The sequence below is a fragment of the Neolamprologus brichardi genome, chromosome 8 (genome assembly GCF_056152115.1).
Source record: "Neolamprologus brichardi isolate AB-2024 chromosome 8, ASM5615211v1, whole genome shotgun sequence".
Classification (NCBI taxonomy): Eukaryota; Metazoa; Chordata; class Actinopteri; order Cichliformes; family Cichlidae; genus Neolamprologus; species Neolamprologus brichardi.
In genome coordinates, this window is record NC_142111.1 from 20,588,278 (window position 1) to 20,604,117 (window position 15,840).

A 15,840-nucleotide genomic window follows, 5' to 3' on the forward strand; every position below is an offset into this window, starting at 1 on the left:
TTCTTTAGGATTAATGCAGCTATTTGGATTCTGTTTTGCAACAACCAACCTTTGAAAAGAGGCCAGAGGTCATCCTTCATCCTGAGATTTCTGCGCTTGGTTTGAAGAGTTCTGGAATCCGAGCTGTTGTACAGCGTTTCCCTCCTCCTCTGATCCGAGTCTCAGTCTGGATATGAAAGCTTTCTGCACCGGGCTGGACTGCAGATTGCTGCTCGGGGAGTCTCCCCTGTTTACAGATGCATATTTCGATCTTCACTTTGTTGACTCTGGCATGAAAGCTCCCACTCGCGCTGAACTGGCAAATCACATGAATGATTTAATGGCTGATATCAGCAATGGGGAAGAAGAGAGACCTCCATGTTTTTATGCATGGAGAGGAGTGAAATAAGGGAGAAGAGTACTCATAAAATATTGTTGACTTATAAAATAATAATAGACGCAGCCTTTCTGAAGTTTTTCTTCATTCTACATTTGAGTAAATGTGATAAATCTAAAGTTTAAAATGCCCAGTAACATAGGAGTCAGCTTTTATGTACTCTATTATGTAATATAGGAGTCAGCTTTTATGTAAAGTATTATTACTAACAGAAGCTTGTGGTGTCCTTGGAAATCAAATACTTAAAGAGCTGCTCTAGCTTCGCTTTAGACATCTTAATTCTCCTGCTTTGAACAGTCTTTTCTTTTTTTATGTCTACTGTAAGTCTGCTTAAAAGCACCCTCCATTAAAGCTACAGCAATAACTTACATTATTGGATACAATCAAATATTTGAAATTATATTTAAGGTGACACACAGGAATGGAAAAAAAGAGTCGGGCACATATATAATTTTGCTGAGAAAATGTTAAAAAACCAATAAAGTTCCAGAAAGTTAAGGAGATGAAGTCTTTTAAAATCCAGCTAGTAGGTTTATTTTAATTTTCTGCAATTTTAAATAGCTTCTATACATTTCCTCCTGAGAATGAACTTTCCCTAGATTTTCAGTGGTAATTACTGATTTAAACAACACATTTTTCTTTTCCTTTTACCTTAAATCTGAAGAGAAACTCAAAAACTGTTCTATACTCGGAGCAACGGCTGGACATAATAACACAAAAAGCAATAAGACTTCAACTATCTTGCCTGATGGTACAAGGCGAGGTTCACCACTCGATCTCTATAAGAACACGTGTAAACCACAACAGGCCATCACTTTGAGCCGTGAGGTTTGGTAAAGACATTCAATCTCCACACAGGTTGTGCGCCCCCCTCACCCCACCCCAACTGTAGCAGCTGGCTCAATCGCTCTCCTTCAGCCCTCTGATATGAAACTCTGTATCCGGTCAGGCGCTTTACGAGGATGTCGAGCCGTTTCAGGTCTCTCGGCCACGGCTAAATCCTACAGCCCCCTTTTATGGCAGGAGGATGGCAGCGAGAGGAAGGGGGCACTTGTTTCACCGACTGCGGTGATGGAAATGTAACCAAATACCAAAACTAGGGGTAAAAGGCGGAAGGGGAGCACATGCTGACTGACAGGTGCAGAGGTGGTCTGCTAAATGGAGCTCATTGGAGGGATGGCGATTTGTTCTGAAAGTGAGCATACCCACTAAGGCTTTAATTGAAACCTAAATCCATACATCATGCAGGCAGCAACACCTAACGAGGTGTGCTAGCAGTTCGTGTGTGTTCTTTAAATATGTATAGAGAAACCAACTGCATGCACAGTTATTAACACACAGTAAATGATGACACAAAAGACAGAATCACGATCATGGCGTATTTATTGTCAGAGAGCATTTGCCCTTGTTCCTTACAGGGGTGAAAGCCTTCCCTTTGTTTTGGTGCAGGCAAACCATGTGGAATTAAAGCATCGTGTTAACGAATCGAGACCCATCAGTGTAAAAGCAAAACGCAACAAGGCCTATTAACCGTCAAGTATCAGGGATCAAGTGAAAGTCGAGCAAAAGTCGACATAACTGCTATGCTGCAGCTGCTGGATAAACTTTGATTTGTCCTGTTTTTGTCAACACTGACTGAAAATAAAACATTTTGTTTGATGATTTGATTTTTGCATTTGTACAATGCATTGGAATTTATACTCTGCAGTATGTCAACATCATTCATGTAAAAGAGAGATCAACTAGTGGGCCCCGTTATAAATAAATACAGAATATATATATACAGTACAAACACATTCAAATGATTACAACCTAATGTAATAATTCAGTGTGTTTTCTGTAATTCAGCTACCAGCTCATGTGCTGATATGAAGTCAGCACCGATCACATTCCCGTCCAACTGAAGTAAGACACTAAAGGAGTATTGTGGTTAAAACGAGGGTCGCACAGCTGTCTTTGATGTCATGGGTTATCTATGAAATTAGCTGGCTGGAAATGTGAGGGGTAAAAAGGCCCGAGGTAGAGCGGCGCCCTCCTGATTACTGCTATACTTTTTACAAGTGAGTGCAAGCAGCAGCAGCATGGGCAGGTGCCAGAGGCTGCAAAAGAACAGCTTTCGGGCGCTGCTGCGGTCTCCCTTGTGGTAGAACCGGAAGGCCAGGTAGCTGATGTACAGGTTGATGGGTAAGGAGATGATGGGGAAGGTCCAGGTCGTGACATCCAGCACGGGCGCTAAAGTTGACAGACCGATCAGACCGAGGCTGTGCCGTAGGGCCACCCGCTTGCACATGGCAGGGTGGGTGACGGACATCATTCGATAGCCACCACGAGAGTAGTCTTCCCTCAAGTTCCAGCTGAGGGCGTTGAAGTGGGGAAACTGCCAGCTGTACAGGAAACCACCCAGCAACAAAGCACCTAGACGGAGTGATGGGGGGGTGAGAGAGAGACATGAATGTTTAACTGATGTGGTGCTTATTTAATTCACACTCAGATTACTCAATTGTGGTCAAGGTGTAAAATAAAACCACATATTTTTAATCTTAAAAAAGCGATAAAGACAGTACTTCCATGCACTTTATTAGGTACACCTACATGTACTTCCAAAACACCGGGTGCTACTCCTGTCAGCTAAGAACCGGAAACTAAGACTACAGTTCAAACGGGCTCATCAAAACTGGACATCAGAAGACCGGAAAATGTTGCCTGGTCTGATGAGTCCCAATTACTGTTGTGACATTTAGATGATTGGGTCACAATTTGGAATGAAACCATAAATCCGCCCTTATTTCAGCTAGACTGGTGGTGGTGGTGTCATGGTGTGGGGATATTTGCTTGGCACACTTTAAACCCCTTTACTACTAAGTGAGAATAGTTTAAATGCTATGGCCTACCTTAGTATTATTGCTGAGCATGTCTAAAGGCCTAAAAGCAAAAATGAGTCCAAGCCAGTACTGTATTATTTTTTAACGGCTTTAGCTTAAAATATATAAATAAATAAATACAATTCTCATTTACAAGAAAACAAACATTTAGGCCTACTTCTAAAATAGAAACGAAGCGAACGGTTAATAAAAGAGGACAAAAGTAAAATAAGTGGTTTCTTTTTCTGCTTAGAGGCAGCTTTTCTCATAAGTATTATTCAATTTTGTCGCAATTAGTGAGTCAAACCAGAAGAAGAAGCGCACAAACTGACAGGAAGGGAAAATACTTGATCTAATTCCCTCGCCACAAGACTTTGTTTTAGCGGCAGTGGCTTGTATTTTACATCCTGCAAAAGTGTTTAAAAAAAAAAAAACAGACCTGTGGGTCTTTGTGCTTTCTCAGCACAAAACACAGCAAAATAAATTTTTACTAAATTCTCTCTATGAGGTTAAGTCCTGTAATAAAAGAGAGCAACACACCTTTGGTATGACTATGAACGGAAATGAGTGCACTTTACTTTGAGAGGTCACGTAACCACTTAAATAACTCTGGCCTATTTATTACTTCATGATGAATTACTTCAAACTAAAAGTAAAAAAACAGAAAAAAACCCTCAATAAGTAGGACAAATGTGAAGACGAACATTTCTACAGAGCAGCAACATAACGCCACATCTCACACAGATGTCATAACCGAACACTTGATGTGTCACCAAACATGCTGAATAACCTGCTCGGGTTCCATCTTTCCAACATCTTCATTTAATACCAAATTCATTTAAACTCCACACGAACAAAAGCACTAATAATGCTACATGGGCCCTGGGCATTATGTAAATCGAGCTTTATGTGCTTTAAAATCAGGCCCGGTCTCACACTAAAATAAGTTAGCACAAGAGCACAGCCACATGATCAAATTACCTACTGCAACAAATAATTATTTTCATCAAGATTTATGTAGTTCATGTAATGTTATTAGTATTATGAAGGAAAACTAGCGAAAAGGTATATTTCAGGAGCTCAAATCTGTTGTTTTGGGGCATTCTGGTTTAAAGCTGAAATGGATGTAAGTGAAGCTATAATTTTGTCACGACTAAAAAACTTAGAAGACGGCAGTCCGGGAAGCCATGTCTGTGTACTGTATATGTAGCCTTTTTTCCTACAGACTGGCTGAAGACACGGAACAGCACGCGCCTTTAGTTTGGAATAACATGCTGGGTTTGTATCGCATCACAGTTTGGCACAAGTGAAAAGTGAACAGTGACGTTATGACAGTAATACTGAGGCGCAGTATGGGTTTCATTGTGCAGTAAGCCTGCAATTAATCTTTTAATAGTCCCTCGATTAATTATTTAGTTATATCAAATGTCCCATAATGTGGGTGGGTGGGTGGGTGGGTGGGGGGGGTGCATTATACTTGAGATGTTTTCAAATGACTTGTTCCATCCTGTTCAACTGTCTAAAACCAGAACATATTTGATTTACAATGATATAAAACAGATCTGCAGTAAATCGAAAAGATGTGTGTGCAGCAGATATTTGGCATCTGTGTTTGATAAATCTATCCAAGCTGCAGGTTTTCCTACAACTAACTTCAAAATGTCTACACTAGTATCAAAAATACAAATGCAAACCTTTGACCCCGACTAAGTGACGGGATCAGAAGACTCGCTTATGCTGTTAGAGCATGTCGGACGACAAATCAATACGTGATGAAATATCTGCAGAGAGGAGTGGTCTCTACCAGGCTTGCAACGTGTCCCTTCATTCGGGGACACAACAGTGTAATTTTGAAGATTACAACTATGTGAATCATATTTTCTGGGCTTCAGAGTCTCCAGATTTCACCCCAACTGAACACCTATGGGAAAGGTTGTAATTACAGCACCTTAAAAATGATAATATGGGTGTTATTTAAGAAGGGTAAATATGTAAGAAGTTCAGAACGGTACAATGCTACATTCATACCTGGCTCCAGACAACCTGTGGCCGCAGTCCAGCCCATCACAGGAGGTATCGCCCCCACAACTGCTCCCACCCACGTGTTGGTGATGCTGAGTCTCTTGAGCGGTGTGTAGCAACAGGTGTAGAGAAAGATGTTGAGGGCGCCCAGGAAGCCTGTCAAGGGGTTTACTGCCAGCGTGAGCAGAGCGACTCCTGGCACTCCACAGGCCAGAGCAAAGGACACTGCGTGGAGGGGGCTGATATAAGGAAGGGAGACAAACAGAGAGGGAGTCAGCTATATCGACTAGACAAAGCTCAGGTGAAAGCATGGGAACAGTGTGCTGATAATGTTTCCCAGGTCTTTCTAACAGACACCAGATAAGACAATAATAGCTTCAAATGTTCAGTACAGACACACGCAGACCGGTGGGGGCCAGCAGTCAGCAGCCGAGCATGGCTGAGTCTCAAAACGGGAGGCGTGGAGGACACTCATCTGATAAGAGTTTGTCAGGGATAAAAGTAGCGCCGCAAGATGAAGAGCATGTGCACGCACCAGAGATCAAAACTAGCTGAAGGAAACCACTGTGGCTCAGGCTTTTAGCTGGATGAAGGCTTCCTCCTCCTCTTCCTTCACCCCTCATCTTTAACTGAAAGCAGCGATGGCAACGTCTGGTTCAAATTCACCAGTAAATGCTTCATAAATTAAAGAGGGAGGAGATTATAATCTTGACCGAACGCAGGCCTTTTTCTTCAGAAAGCAAACGGGGCTTTTATTTTGGTGGTGTGGCCATACAGGGGGATTGGAGCATTAATGTGATTAGTGGTGTTATGTCTTTTTTATGTGGGCTGAGATGGGGCCGTGCAGGCTGGCTTTGGGCTGGCTCAGTGGGGGTCAGGGAAGGGAGTGCGTCACATGGCCTGAGGTGGGTTTAGTGTCCTGTGCTTACAGCTCGACACAGCCGCAGTCATAACGTCAGGCTCTTAATGTCAATACAGAAAGCCCAACAGGTTTCCTTTTGGTTAGACCACAATCAAGGTCACGGATCCAGATGTAAAACACCCATAAGGTTGAAGAAACAAGATGAATCTACTTAAAGCCCTGTAATCTGTAAAGCACTCAAACGGTCAGAGAGCGCAAAGTAAACTGTGGAAAGCAAACCTTCACTATTCAAGCCTGACCAGAAATAAAGCGGCTAGAGGGACTCGTGTAAAACTGGAAACTGAATACAGATTTATGGAACCTTCTAAGACTCAACACCACTCACATATTACTAAAAAATATTTCAAGATGGATGTTTGTTTTTTAGCAAATACTGAACACATAAAAAAAACAGCCTACTGATCCACTGACATGAAATCTGCCACAAAAATCTCCAGAAAACATTCAAAAGCTGTTTTTCTTACTCATTTTGTTGAAATTTACACACAAAAACTGAATATTTAGTAGGGGTGGGGGAAAAAATCGATACTGATATTTTGTTTGCTAATAATGTATCGATACAGGGACAGCAGAAATCGATATTTTGTTACAAAAAAAGTTTTTGTGGAATGGAACATGCTCTGACTTCAGAGCATGTTGATCCTTTTTCTGACCAAGAATCCTGACATTCTTTCACTGTCCAAATGTGTTTAACTTTTTTTATGGCAGCAATAAACATGACAGTTTACTTATTTAAATTTAAGACATGTTTTATTTTAATTAAGTTTAAAACTTTTTTACTTAATGTAAAATTATATTTTGTTTTAATTTACTTTCAAATTCTTCAGTTGCTGAATGGGCTGCATAGTTTTCATAAATTGCATAGTTCAGAATAGCTATAATTGTACCAGGTGGTTGCATTCAGTTAAGTTGGACTAGACTATAATACAAACCGTTCAAGTTTGTCAACAATAAAACTGAAATGAGAGAAAGACTGAGTGTGAGACTTTGATATTAGATGAATATTGATAAAGTTTACCTTTATGTACAGAATCTGAATATCGCAAAATATTTTTAAAAATTGCAATAATATCGTATCGTACGTTAAGTATTGTGATAATATCGTATTGTGGGATGTATGGTGATTCCCACCTCTAATATTCAGTTGAAAAAGCTCTGAGAGTGACTACGCTTCAGTTACCTTGCATTTTACTAGCATTTAAATAAATGTAATACTGTATACTGTTCTGTAAATATGATTAAATTACTCAAAGTTTAGTTCACGTTACTGAAATAGTTGTTTGATAAAATCTGTTGGTAAAACTGAGATGCATTGATGGCTTTATAAAAGCTAGTAAGTAGTCCCAGATCCATTAAAACTTTGAACTTTGAAATCCCACTCTGACTTAAGTATGTGCTGATTTCCACACTGTAACCATCTCTGGTTGTCTCCAAAAGTTGATTCTGTTCATCTGGATGTAGCGTTTTCTGGGAGAAACGTTTCGTCACTCATCCAAGTGACTTCTTCAGTCTCAGCTGACTGCAGGTTTCCCCAATCTTATAAACAGTACATTTGCATAATGACTGAAACCAGCCCACTGAAGGAACAACAGAACAGAATCAACTTTTGGAGATTTATTTTCCTGGATGATTGAGAATGCATCAAGACATCTCTGGCTGTAACAGTTGCAATCTGAATTGCTCTCCTTAGAGATACTCAAAATGATCTACTGCCTCACCACATCTGGAAGCCTCAAATTTGACAAGACCACAACTAAGAGAGGGCGACTGTCATTCACATTTCCCAAAAGAAAAAAAAAAAAGGTGGGAAAGATGATATACTAGTATTGTCCTGATGTAACACAACAAACTACATCCAACACTGACATCACACTAGGCGGAGCAGGTTTTGCAGTAAGGACAAACAAAGCTGGGTAACACAATTTAACTCATACAAAGCGCTGTCCTAAAGGCAACACAGAGATGTGTAAAATGTGGCTTCCTGATGGCTTGTTTGACAGGACAGTCCGGCCTGCCATCTGCTCTCTGTCTCCGCACGAGATTGTATGTGTGAATGAGGAGAAGGGAGACGTGCTAGAAACAATGAGCAAGAGATGCAGCTATTTTGTGAATCTCGGAGACAGACGTACACCTCCTCTTGTCAAACGAAGGCTAAAAGCCAGAGAAGAGAGGCTGTGTTTAGACAGAGGGAGAGCACTTCCAATAACCACCTCAGCAGCACGAGTACACTTTTAAACAGCATGTCAATGGGGAATTCCTTAAACTGGGATGAGATAGCTGTGGTGTGGGTGAAGAACCAGTCATGGTACTAACAGAATCTTTAGTTAAACAAAAAAAAAAAGATTGTGTGGACATTCAGTCTATATTTAGAGAGCTGCACATCAACAGGTTGCTTTATTTCTCGGGGAGATGTTCATCCTGTAAGAATGAACGGCAAATGAGGCAATTTCCTGGCAATGATAATGGTTGAAGAAGACCTGTAGTCAGTTTGGGTTTATGCATCAGTGAAAATCCATGTGTTTGCCTGCTGCTTAAAGGTGCTAGTCTTTCAAAAGGGGCAAGCAGAGACCAGCATATCCAGTCACTGAGTAAGATTTGTAGGAGCGTGGCAATCCACATAGTTCACTGAGCACCAAAACAGAGGTTATCTGATATCTAAAGAGCAGAGGTAGCACAGTGAGGGTGGTCAGGTAACCTACACCTCATCTCAACCTTATCACCCTCCTTTCCAACCTGCTGACAAGTTCAAATTACACCTGACAGGTGGAGAGCAGAGGCTCATCAGTGCTGGCATGCATTTCTGTTCCTGGCAGCTACGGTCTCTCTACATAACAGCTATTGCTCTGGTTCAACACCACAATAACTCAAAAAGGAAAGCTGGAACTGAAAGGTGTAAATTAATATGTGCTACTGTTTTATTTAAGCAGTAATCATCATATCGCCTGCAAGTGTGCAGAGGCTCTGACATAGATCACGTTTCACCCCAGGAAAAGTATCCAGCTAAGGCACAAGGTAAGGATCAGGTCAGTGAGCAAGAAAACAGTAACACACTTTGTCATTCACCCAGTGAGATGTACAAGAGTTAGTCAGGGTGGCTGAGCAGCTGTCACACAGTGTCGCTGCACTAAACTCAACCCAAACTCATGGTGAGCTGGTGCACTTCACTCCTCATGTGCATTTGTTTTACAGTCTTTCTAAAGGGATAAAACGTACCGATGGTAGTTCTATACCACATCAATCATACAGTGTTTAATATGCAGGAAGGAAAACATTACCTGATCTGTCCTCTGACGAGCGGACGGTTCTTTGTTCTGTTCATGTTGGAGTCAAAGGGCACCTCGAAGTACTGTGGAGACAGAAGAACAAGTGGGTTAGTGCAGGAAAGTGACAGTCAAGTTCCAGATACAAGACACCAGACAAGAAGAAACAAGGAGGAGCTGTCCTGCGAGACATTATATTCTGTACGGCATGCAGCGGAGAATATTTATCAGTCTATGAAATGAGAACTTTTGCAAAATGTTTAAGGTAAATTCTTGCACACTTTCTACACTGCAATTCAAAAGATGCAGCTTGTCAAATTAAAATGAGTTTTCAATATATTGTTGAGATGCAAAGGTTGGGCTGAGACCCAGACAAACATGTTTTTATTTGTTTTTTAATTCAAACATTGTGCAGATGCAAAAAGGAGGGGAAAAAAGCCTAAACCCCATACTGGTTAAGCTTTCACAGAAATGTACATAATATAGTGTGCCTCATAGAGCAAACATGGGAGACTTTCACTATTACTGCCAATGTGAGCCTTTCTACTGCAGCATAGGAACAGAACCGATGTGATGGGACCCGCTTTATGTACGGTCATAGCAACTCTCTGAATCGAAAGCTCGCACTGCATTTTAAGAGTAAATGGACTGGAGGTGGAAGGTGGAGGCAGTGAGCAAGCTGTTGGGTGGGAGGTGGTAGTGGTGGGAGTGTTCTGGGATACAACTATGCGAAAAACTACTTATACTCCTGTTTTATGATCTGCTCTGGAGGAGTAAGCTTCAAAGTGCTCCCATGAGATTGGCAATGTGTGACTAAAACGCAAACATATGGGGTGCTTAAATGCAGGAACTGGCTAATCTGTGTGTGCGCGTATCTGTGTGCAAGTGAGAAAATGAACATACGTGTGCGTTTCTTGTCTGATAAAGCATCTGACTAACGAAAAAAGCAGATAAAGCATGTGAACTGTGGAATATCGACGTCCATCTCTCCTGATATATGCTTCACATAAAATATCTAATAAACAGATAATCCACTTTTCTCATCTTAAACCCCAGTTACCAAATTTACTGCAGTCATTAAAATCATATCATAAGAAACATTGGAGGAATGTGCCACCCTTGGTATCACATAGATTTTCTTTTCTAAAATCATTAGGGAGTGGGCCACGCCATCAATCTCTGATACAGAAGATCTCTCATAATAGACGACTGTAATTTGGAGTAAAAACACTGATGGAAAGATCAAACATCTTTGATAACAATGTGGTCCCCTTACATCAGTTTGCACTATGTTTGGTGTTGGGAGGCACACTAAGCCATTCAGATGAGGGCTGCAAAATGCTACACACATTTCAAATAGTGCAATATAATACAAGTACTTCATTTCGCCTGTTGTCACATGATACAGCTATCCTTTAGTCACAATTTTACATCCCATCTCAAGATAAAAGAACAAAACTGGAACTGAGGGTAAAGTTTTGCTCCTTATTTGGATGCAGTTGCTGCTAAAATTGCAATGCAATAAAACTGTCCAATAAAAACGTTTAACAGTCAAGAACAAGTTTCTTACACTTGGATTAGGCCTAGTCTGAAACTTAAAAAAAGGGACTTGGACTATGCTTAATCCATGTCTGGGAAACTGAGCCTATAATTAATAATAATCCATCTTCATGCACTCAAAAGAAAACTTCTGTCTTCTGTTTTCCATCTTTGGTTCAGCTTTACTGCTCTGCTTGGTTTTGGACTGTGCTAGGCTATGGCACAGCTGCGTATGCTGCTGTAGGACCCAAAGGCCCAGGCCAAGGTGTTAATTCTATTTCCTGGGTCAGGAAATGCGTCAGGAGGTCAGGGGCCGCATGAGAGAGAAATGCACTTTGCGGCCAGGCTAGAACATAACAGGACTGAAGCTGGCCTCAGGCAGGCCCAGGGCCAAGCTCACTGCAACACTGCTCACATAAAAAAGGACCCACTTAGTTTCCAATAACATCATCCCACATGGTTTAAAAAAAGAAAGAAAAAAAAAGCACAAATTCTGTGCACAACAGGACTCTGTCTTTTGTTCAGCCACAGGCGTAACAACACACCTGTACTGTACATATGAAGTGAAGTAAATTATCTCTCTCCCGTCGCTCGGATCATGCTGTCGTGTGCATTTGCAGAGACTGATACGTAAATGTCACGCGGCCGATCCCGTTCCGTGATCCGTGTTGTCATTTCACAGTTTGTCCAGTCCTGCTCGTGTTCCTCCCTCTCTGCCTTTTAAGTCGAATTGCCTCATCTGGTTCGCATTAGCGGCCTTCACAACCCATGTCATTATTTCCGCCCAACATCGCCATGTGTTACAGTGGTGGCATTAAAATAACTGGGCCAGTTGTGTTTTGTGTGTGTGCGCGTGTGCTGCTACAGGTAGGTCCAGAGTTTGTAATGATTTGTAATTGTTGACAGGTCTTCAACTACACCGAGACCTTGATTGTGTAATTAACTGACTGTGGATGACGGTTATAGCATTTAGAAACCATTTCGAACTCCACTTTAAGACCAGAGTAGGGTTTATATTTAAAAATAAAAATGTGTTTAGTGGTGAGATATATAAAAATACCCTGCTTTGAATAAAAATGTATGCCCCCCAGATTTAAAAAAAAAAAAAAAAAAAAAGTAAAAAGAAGAGAGTGTTGATTGTTGTGACAAGGTTTGGAAAGGACTTTGATAGCCTCTTTTTATTTTTGGTACGAGCGATATGCTAATGCATAAAGTACATTTTGAGTTGTGATGCATGTGGACAATGCCTCAGAAGAAGATATAAACAGATCTTTGAGTTTTTGGGGGATTTTTTTGTTTGTTTTTAACCTCATGCAGCTCTGCTCACAGCACTCACTGATACACTATGACGTCTAATTGAAACGGATGGTTTCTGTTTATTTTAAGAGCGCCACTGTTCACTCATCGTTCATTTCCTGACAATGCTGAACGGTGTAGGAAAATAGGCCATTTATAATAATCTGCATAGCTGCAACAAACAAACTGCATCTTTAGCTCCAGCTAAAGAAATGACTAAACCGACAACATTTCCAACCCTATGGATCAGCTTAGGGATATACAATAAAAGGCCGGTGTAGGACCGGAAGCTATGGACATGAGTGCTGCTTTCAATTATGAACGCACACGCACACACAAAACCCCTAACTGTAGGGACAATTATCTGCCAGACGATGAGGATGGAGAGCAGGAGAGACCAAAGAGGAAAAAAGGCAAAGGAGAGGGGGTGTTCAGCTGCCAGATCCTTTGAGCTATCAAAGACAGAACGTGATCCACCGCCAACCACCAGGGCTCAATTGATAACAGGCTTGGGGGAGGCATTTCCTATTCTTGTGCAGAAGTGTATCTGTTTGATGACTGTAATTTAAACACTCAGGCAGCATAATTTAAGGCCATAGTTTAACAAAATGTGCAAAAAAAAAAAAAAAAATCATTTCATGAAGTTGGCCTGTAAAACAATTAAGAGAATGAACAACAGAGGACAAATTTAGATGTTAACTGACCGCTTACACATCTCTGATCTGAAAGCAAAAACAACAATAGCAAGTGCAGCAATGGTTAAGAGAGGAGTGCTACAGTAAGTACACTCTGTTTACTCAGGAGGCAAAAGTGTGCCTAAACACAGACACAGACACAGGGGGAAAAGACACAACTAAGCAGCTGTATGGCTTTGGCTCACAGAAACATCAGCTGGCCATCAACAGCGTCTCCCTCTCTTGTTCTGGCGAAAAAAAACCCAGGTGCACGGGTAAGCCCGACAATCGCAAGTCATCACTTGTCAAGACTGTCACCTGTTTGCGCACTGCAGTTGAATAGCAGAGTCAAACATCCACAGGGGTGGGTGGTGCTCCGCTGCATGCGAGCCAAGTCTACTTTACAAAAAAAAAGAAAGAGAGAAAAGCATCAGAGCTTTTAAAAGCCCTTTCAGCACCAACTGTGAACTGTCTCTGATCAGCCACTTGACAAACAAGCAGCCAAAGATTTACATAGATTAAGCTTTCCTCAGAAGTCAATTCAATGTTTCTGGCAGACGTTCGCGATGTTTGGAAGTCAAATGAAAGAAGAGAAAAAGAAAAAAACAGACAGGGCATGCGACCTGACTAGTCACAACACTAAACAATGGTATGGAAGATCAAGGTTATTTCAAGGGGTTTCCACTTCTAGCGAATGAGCTGTGCTGTCACAAAAAATGCAACTGAGAGGCAAATAAAGTGGCTCGGAACTATTTGAGTAATGCTCTAATTTTACACTGCTTCCCTGAAAAACCTGTTATACACTGCCAAAGTACTTATTAGTACTGCAAAGATGAGCCCTTTGGGAATGTCTGTGAGGACTGCAAAGCCTCGATACATGTTGGGTTGTTGGTGGTTTATAAGTGGTTGGAAAAAAAAGGTAAATTAAATGATTCTTACATATAGCACTTTTCTACTCTACTTGAGCACTCCAGGTGCTTTATACAACATGCCACCATTCACCATTCACACAAGCACTTCTATCTAAGCACTTTTTTTCCAGCATTCACACACATTCATACTTGGAGTTCAGTGTCTTGCCCAAGGATACTTTATGCATGCAGACTGCATCAGCCAAGGATCAAACCACCAACCTTCCGATTAGTAGATAACCTGCTCTACTTCCTGAGCCACAGCCCGAGGTGGCAAAGGAGACACACCACAAGAGACAACTGTCCTAATATGAATTCAGCTACACATGTTCAGCTAGAGAAAAGATTTGTTTCCAGAAAATGTAAATGCAGGATTTTCTTTAATGCTAAAAAAAAACTGCTTGAGAAGCGCAGTACTTTTAATGTTTGCGTCACTTCAGGGCATCTCCCTTACTCCATTTCTGTATATAGCAGTATTTAGATCCCACTATCTGCAGTGAAAGGGAAAGATAAAAATGTCTTCCGGAGTCTGGAATGCTGCATATGAACAGCTGGCAGATGTGTCTGAGGCTCTTCATGTGATCAATGGCGCTAGACGAGCTTGTCTGATTAAAAATAAAAAGCCCTGATTGCTTTCCCTCGTTACATGTATGTGTTCAGAATTAGACTATTAGCTTTAGCCTTCTAAAAGCATGCAACTACCCCAAATGAAACATCCCATAATTCTTAGCTCTCTGAAATCCAGCCGCACTCAGTGCTGCTGTATAGCGTAGTCTCTTCCCACGCACCACTTTAAAGACTGCAGTACTCTGTCTGGCCAAAGCGTGGATCACGTCTCCCTTTCAGCTGTGTGCTGAACCCACACCTCTTCCAGCTCTCTTTATAGTGGTCTGTGTGGAGCTGTTGGCAGCGGTTCAGCTGGCACAGCATCCCTCTTGATTAATGGGCCGAGTGTGGGACAGTGAAGCGCTAAACTGTCCCCATGTTAATCAGCCAATTAATGCCGGGCAGAGCTGCATTACCTCTGCCCTGCCGATAATCAGTCCCGTTGCCTGTGAAGATATGGGCAGGATCTGGGAAATCTTACTGCAGGGCATAGGCATGCTGTACTCAGCCTGGAGCATGAAGAAGGATGGAGTGCTGCAACTTTAACAAAAAAAGAAAGCAAGAAAGGAAATGCAGGGGATTTTTCATACCTGTTTTTCTTCTAATTCATTTGATCAAAGGAGGGTTTGACAGCTGCTGCTTTGCCTCCAGAAGGAAAGTTTTTGCTGCACAACTAAAGATGAATGAGTGTTATCCATTTCTGTTGTGCGCAGGAGACCGGTTTAAGCTGCTAGGACCCAGCCTTGTGGGAATATGGGTTTAGAAGTGATGCCATAGTTCATCTTACTTTCCCTGCGTGTCATAAACTATCAATATTTTCATCTTTTACACTGTATTATGACTAGGCCACAGTGCCTCCTAGTGTGAAGGAGGGCTCAGATTACAAGACTGACTCTTGCTGGGAGACGTTGAAGAGGAGAAAACCTTTGGGATTAAAGCATCCGCTCTCACAAACAGATTTCAGAAAGAGTGCATAGCACCCAAGATCAGTAAACTTGCGTTTTTACTGATATGTTCAGATCATTAAAATATTATACAATGTAAAATCCTTAAACTTGGACTTACGGCTCTATCCTTGGATGAATTTCCCAGTAGTTTTCCAAGTAGAAAAGTAGGAAGGGGTTGGTATAATTTTCACAGAACTAGATATTGACCACGCTGGGTGAGATCCTTACTTTCACTCTACAGTACACATAACTATGCAAACAAGAGGAATGCCTTTGGAAAGCTGGCCAGCCATATCTCTAGTCTCAGCCTGATAAGTTAACATTCTTACTAATGAGGGTATTTCAGGGCAGTTTCTGATTACCATTAACTTTGGGCACACTTGACTGCTTTCTATTCAGTCTCACAAAGTGTGGGAAAATAAAATA

At 41.4% G+C, this 15,840-nt stretch overlaps 1 protein-coding gene across 1 annotated transcript in view; it reads right to left on the reverse strand.

The window, feature by feature from the left end:
* Positions 1-1,741: 1,741 nt before the first annotated feature.
* Positions 1,742-15,840, reverse strand: part of cox10 (cytochrome c oxidase assembly factor heme A:farnesyltransferase COX10) — a 35,386-nt gene continuing 21,287 nt past the window's right edge. The window contains exons 5-7 of the mRNA XM_006790938.3: positions 9,457-9,527; positions 5,266-5,498; positions 1,742-2,791 (exon numbers count right to left, since the gene is read on the reverse strand). Coding sequence (XP_006791001.1) covers positions 2,358-2,791; positions 5,266-5,498; positions 9,457-9,527 — 738 coding nt within the window. The 3' untranslated portion in view covers positions 1,742-2,357. The remainder of the gene's footprint in view (positions 2,792-5,265; positions 5,499-9,456; positions 9,528-15,840) is intronic.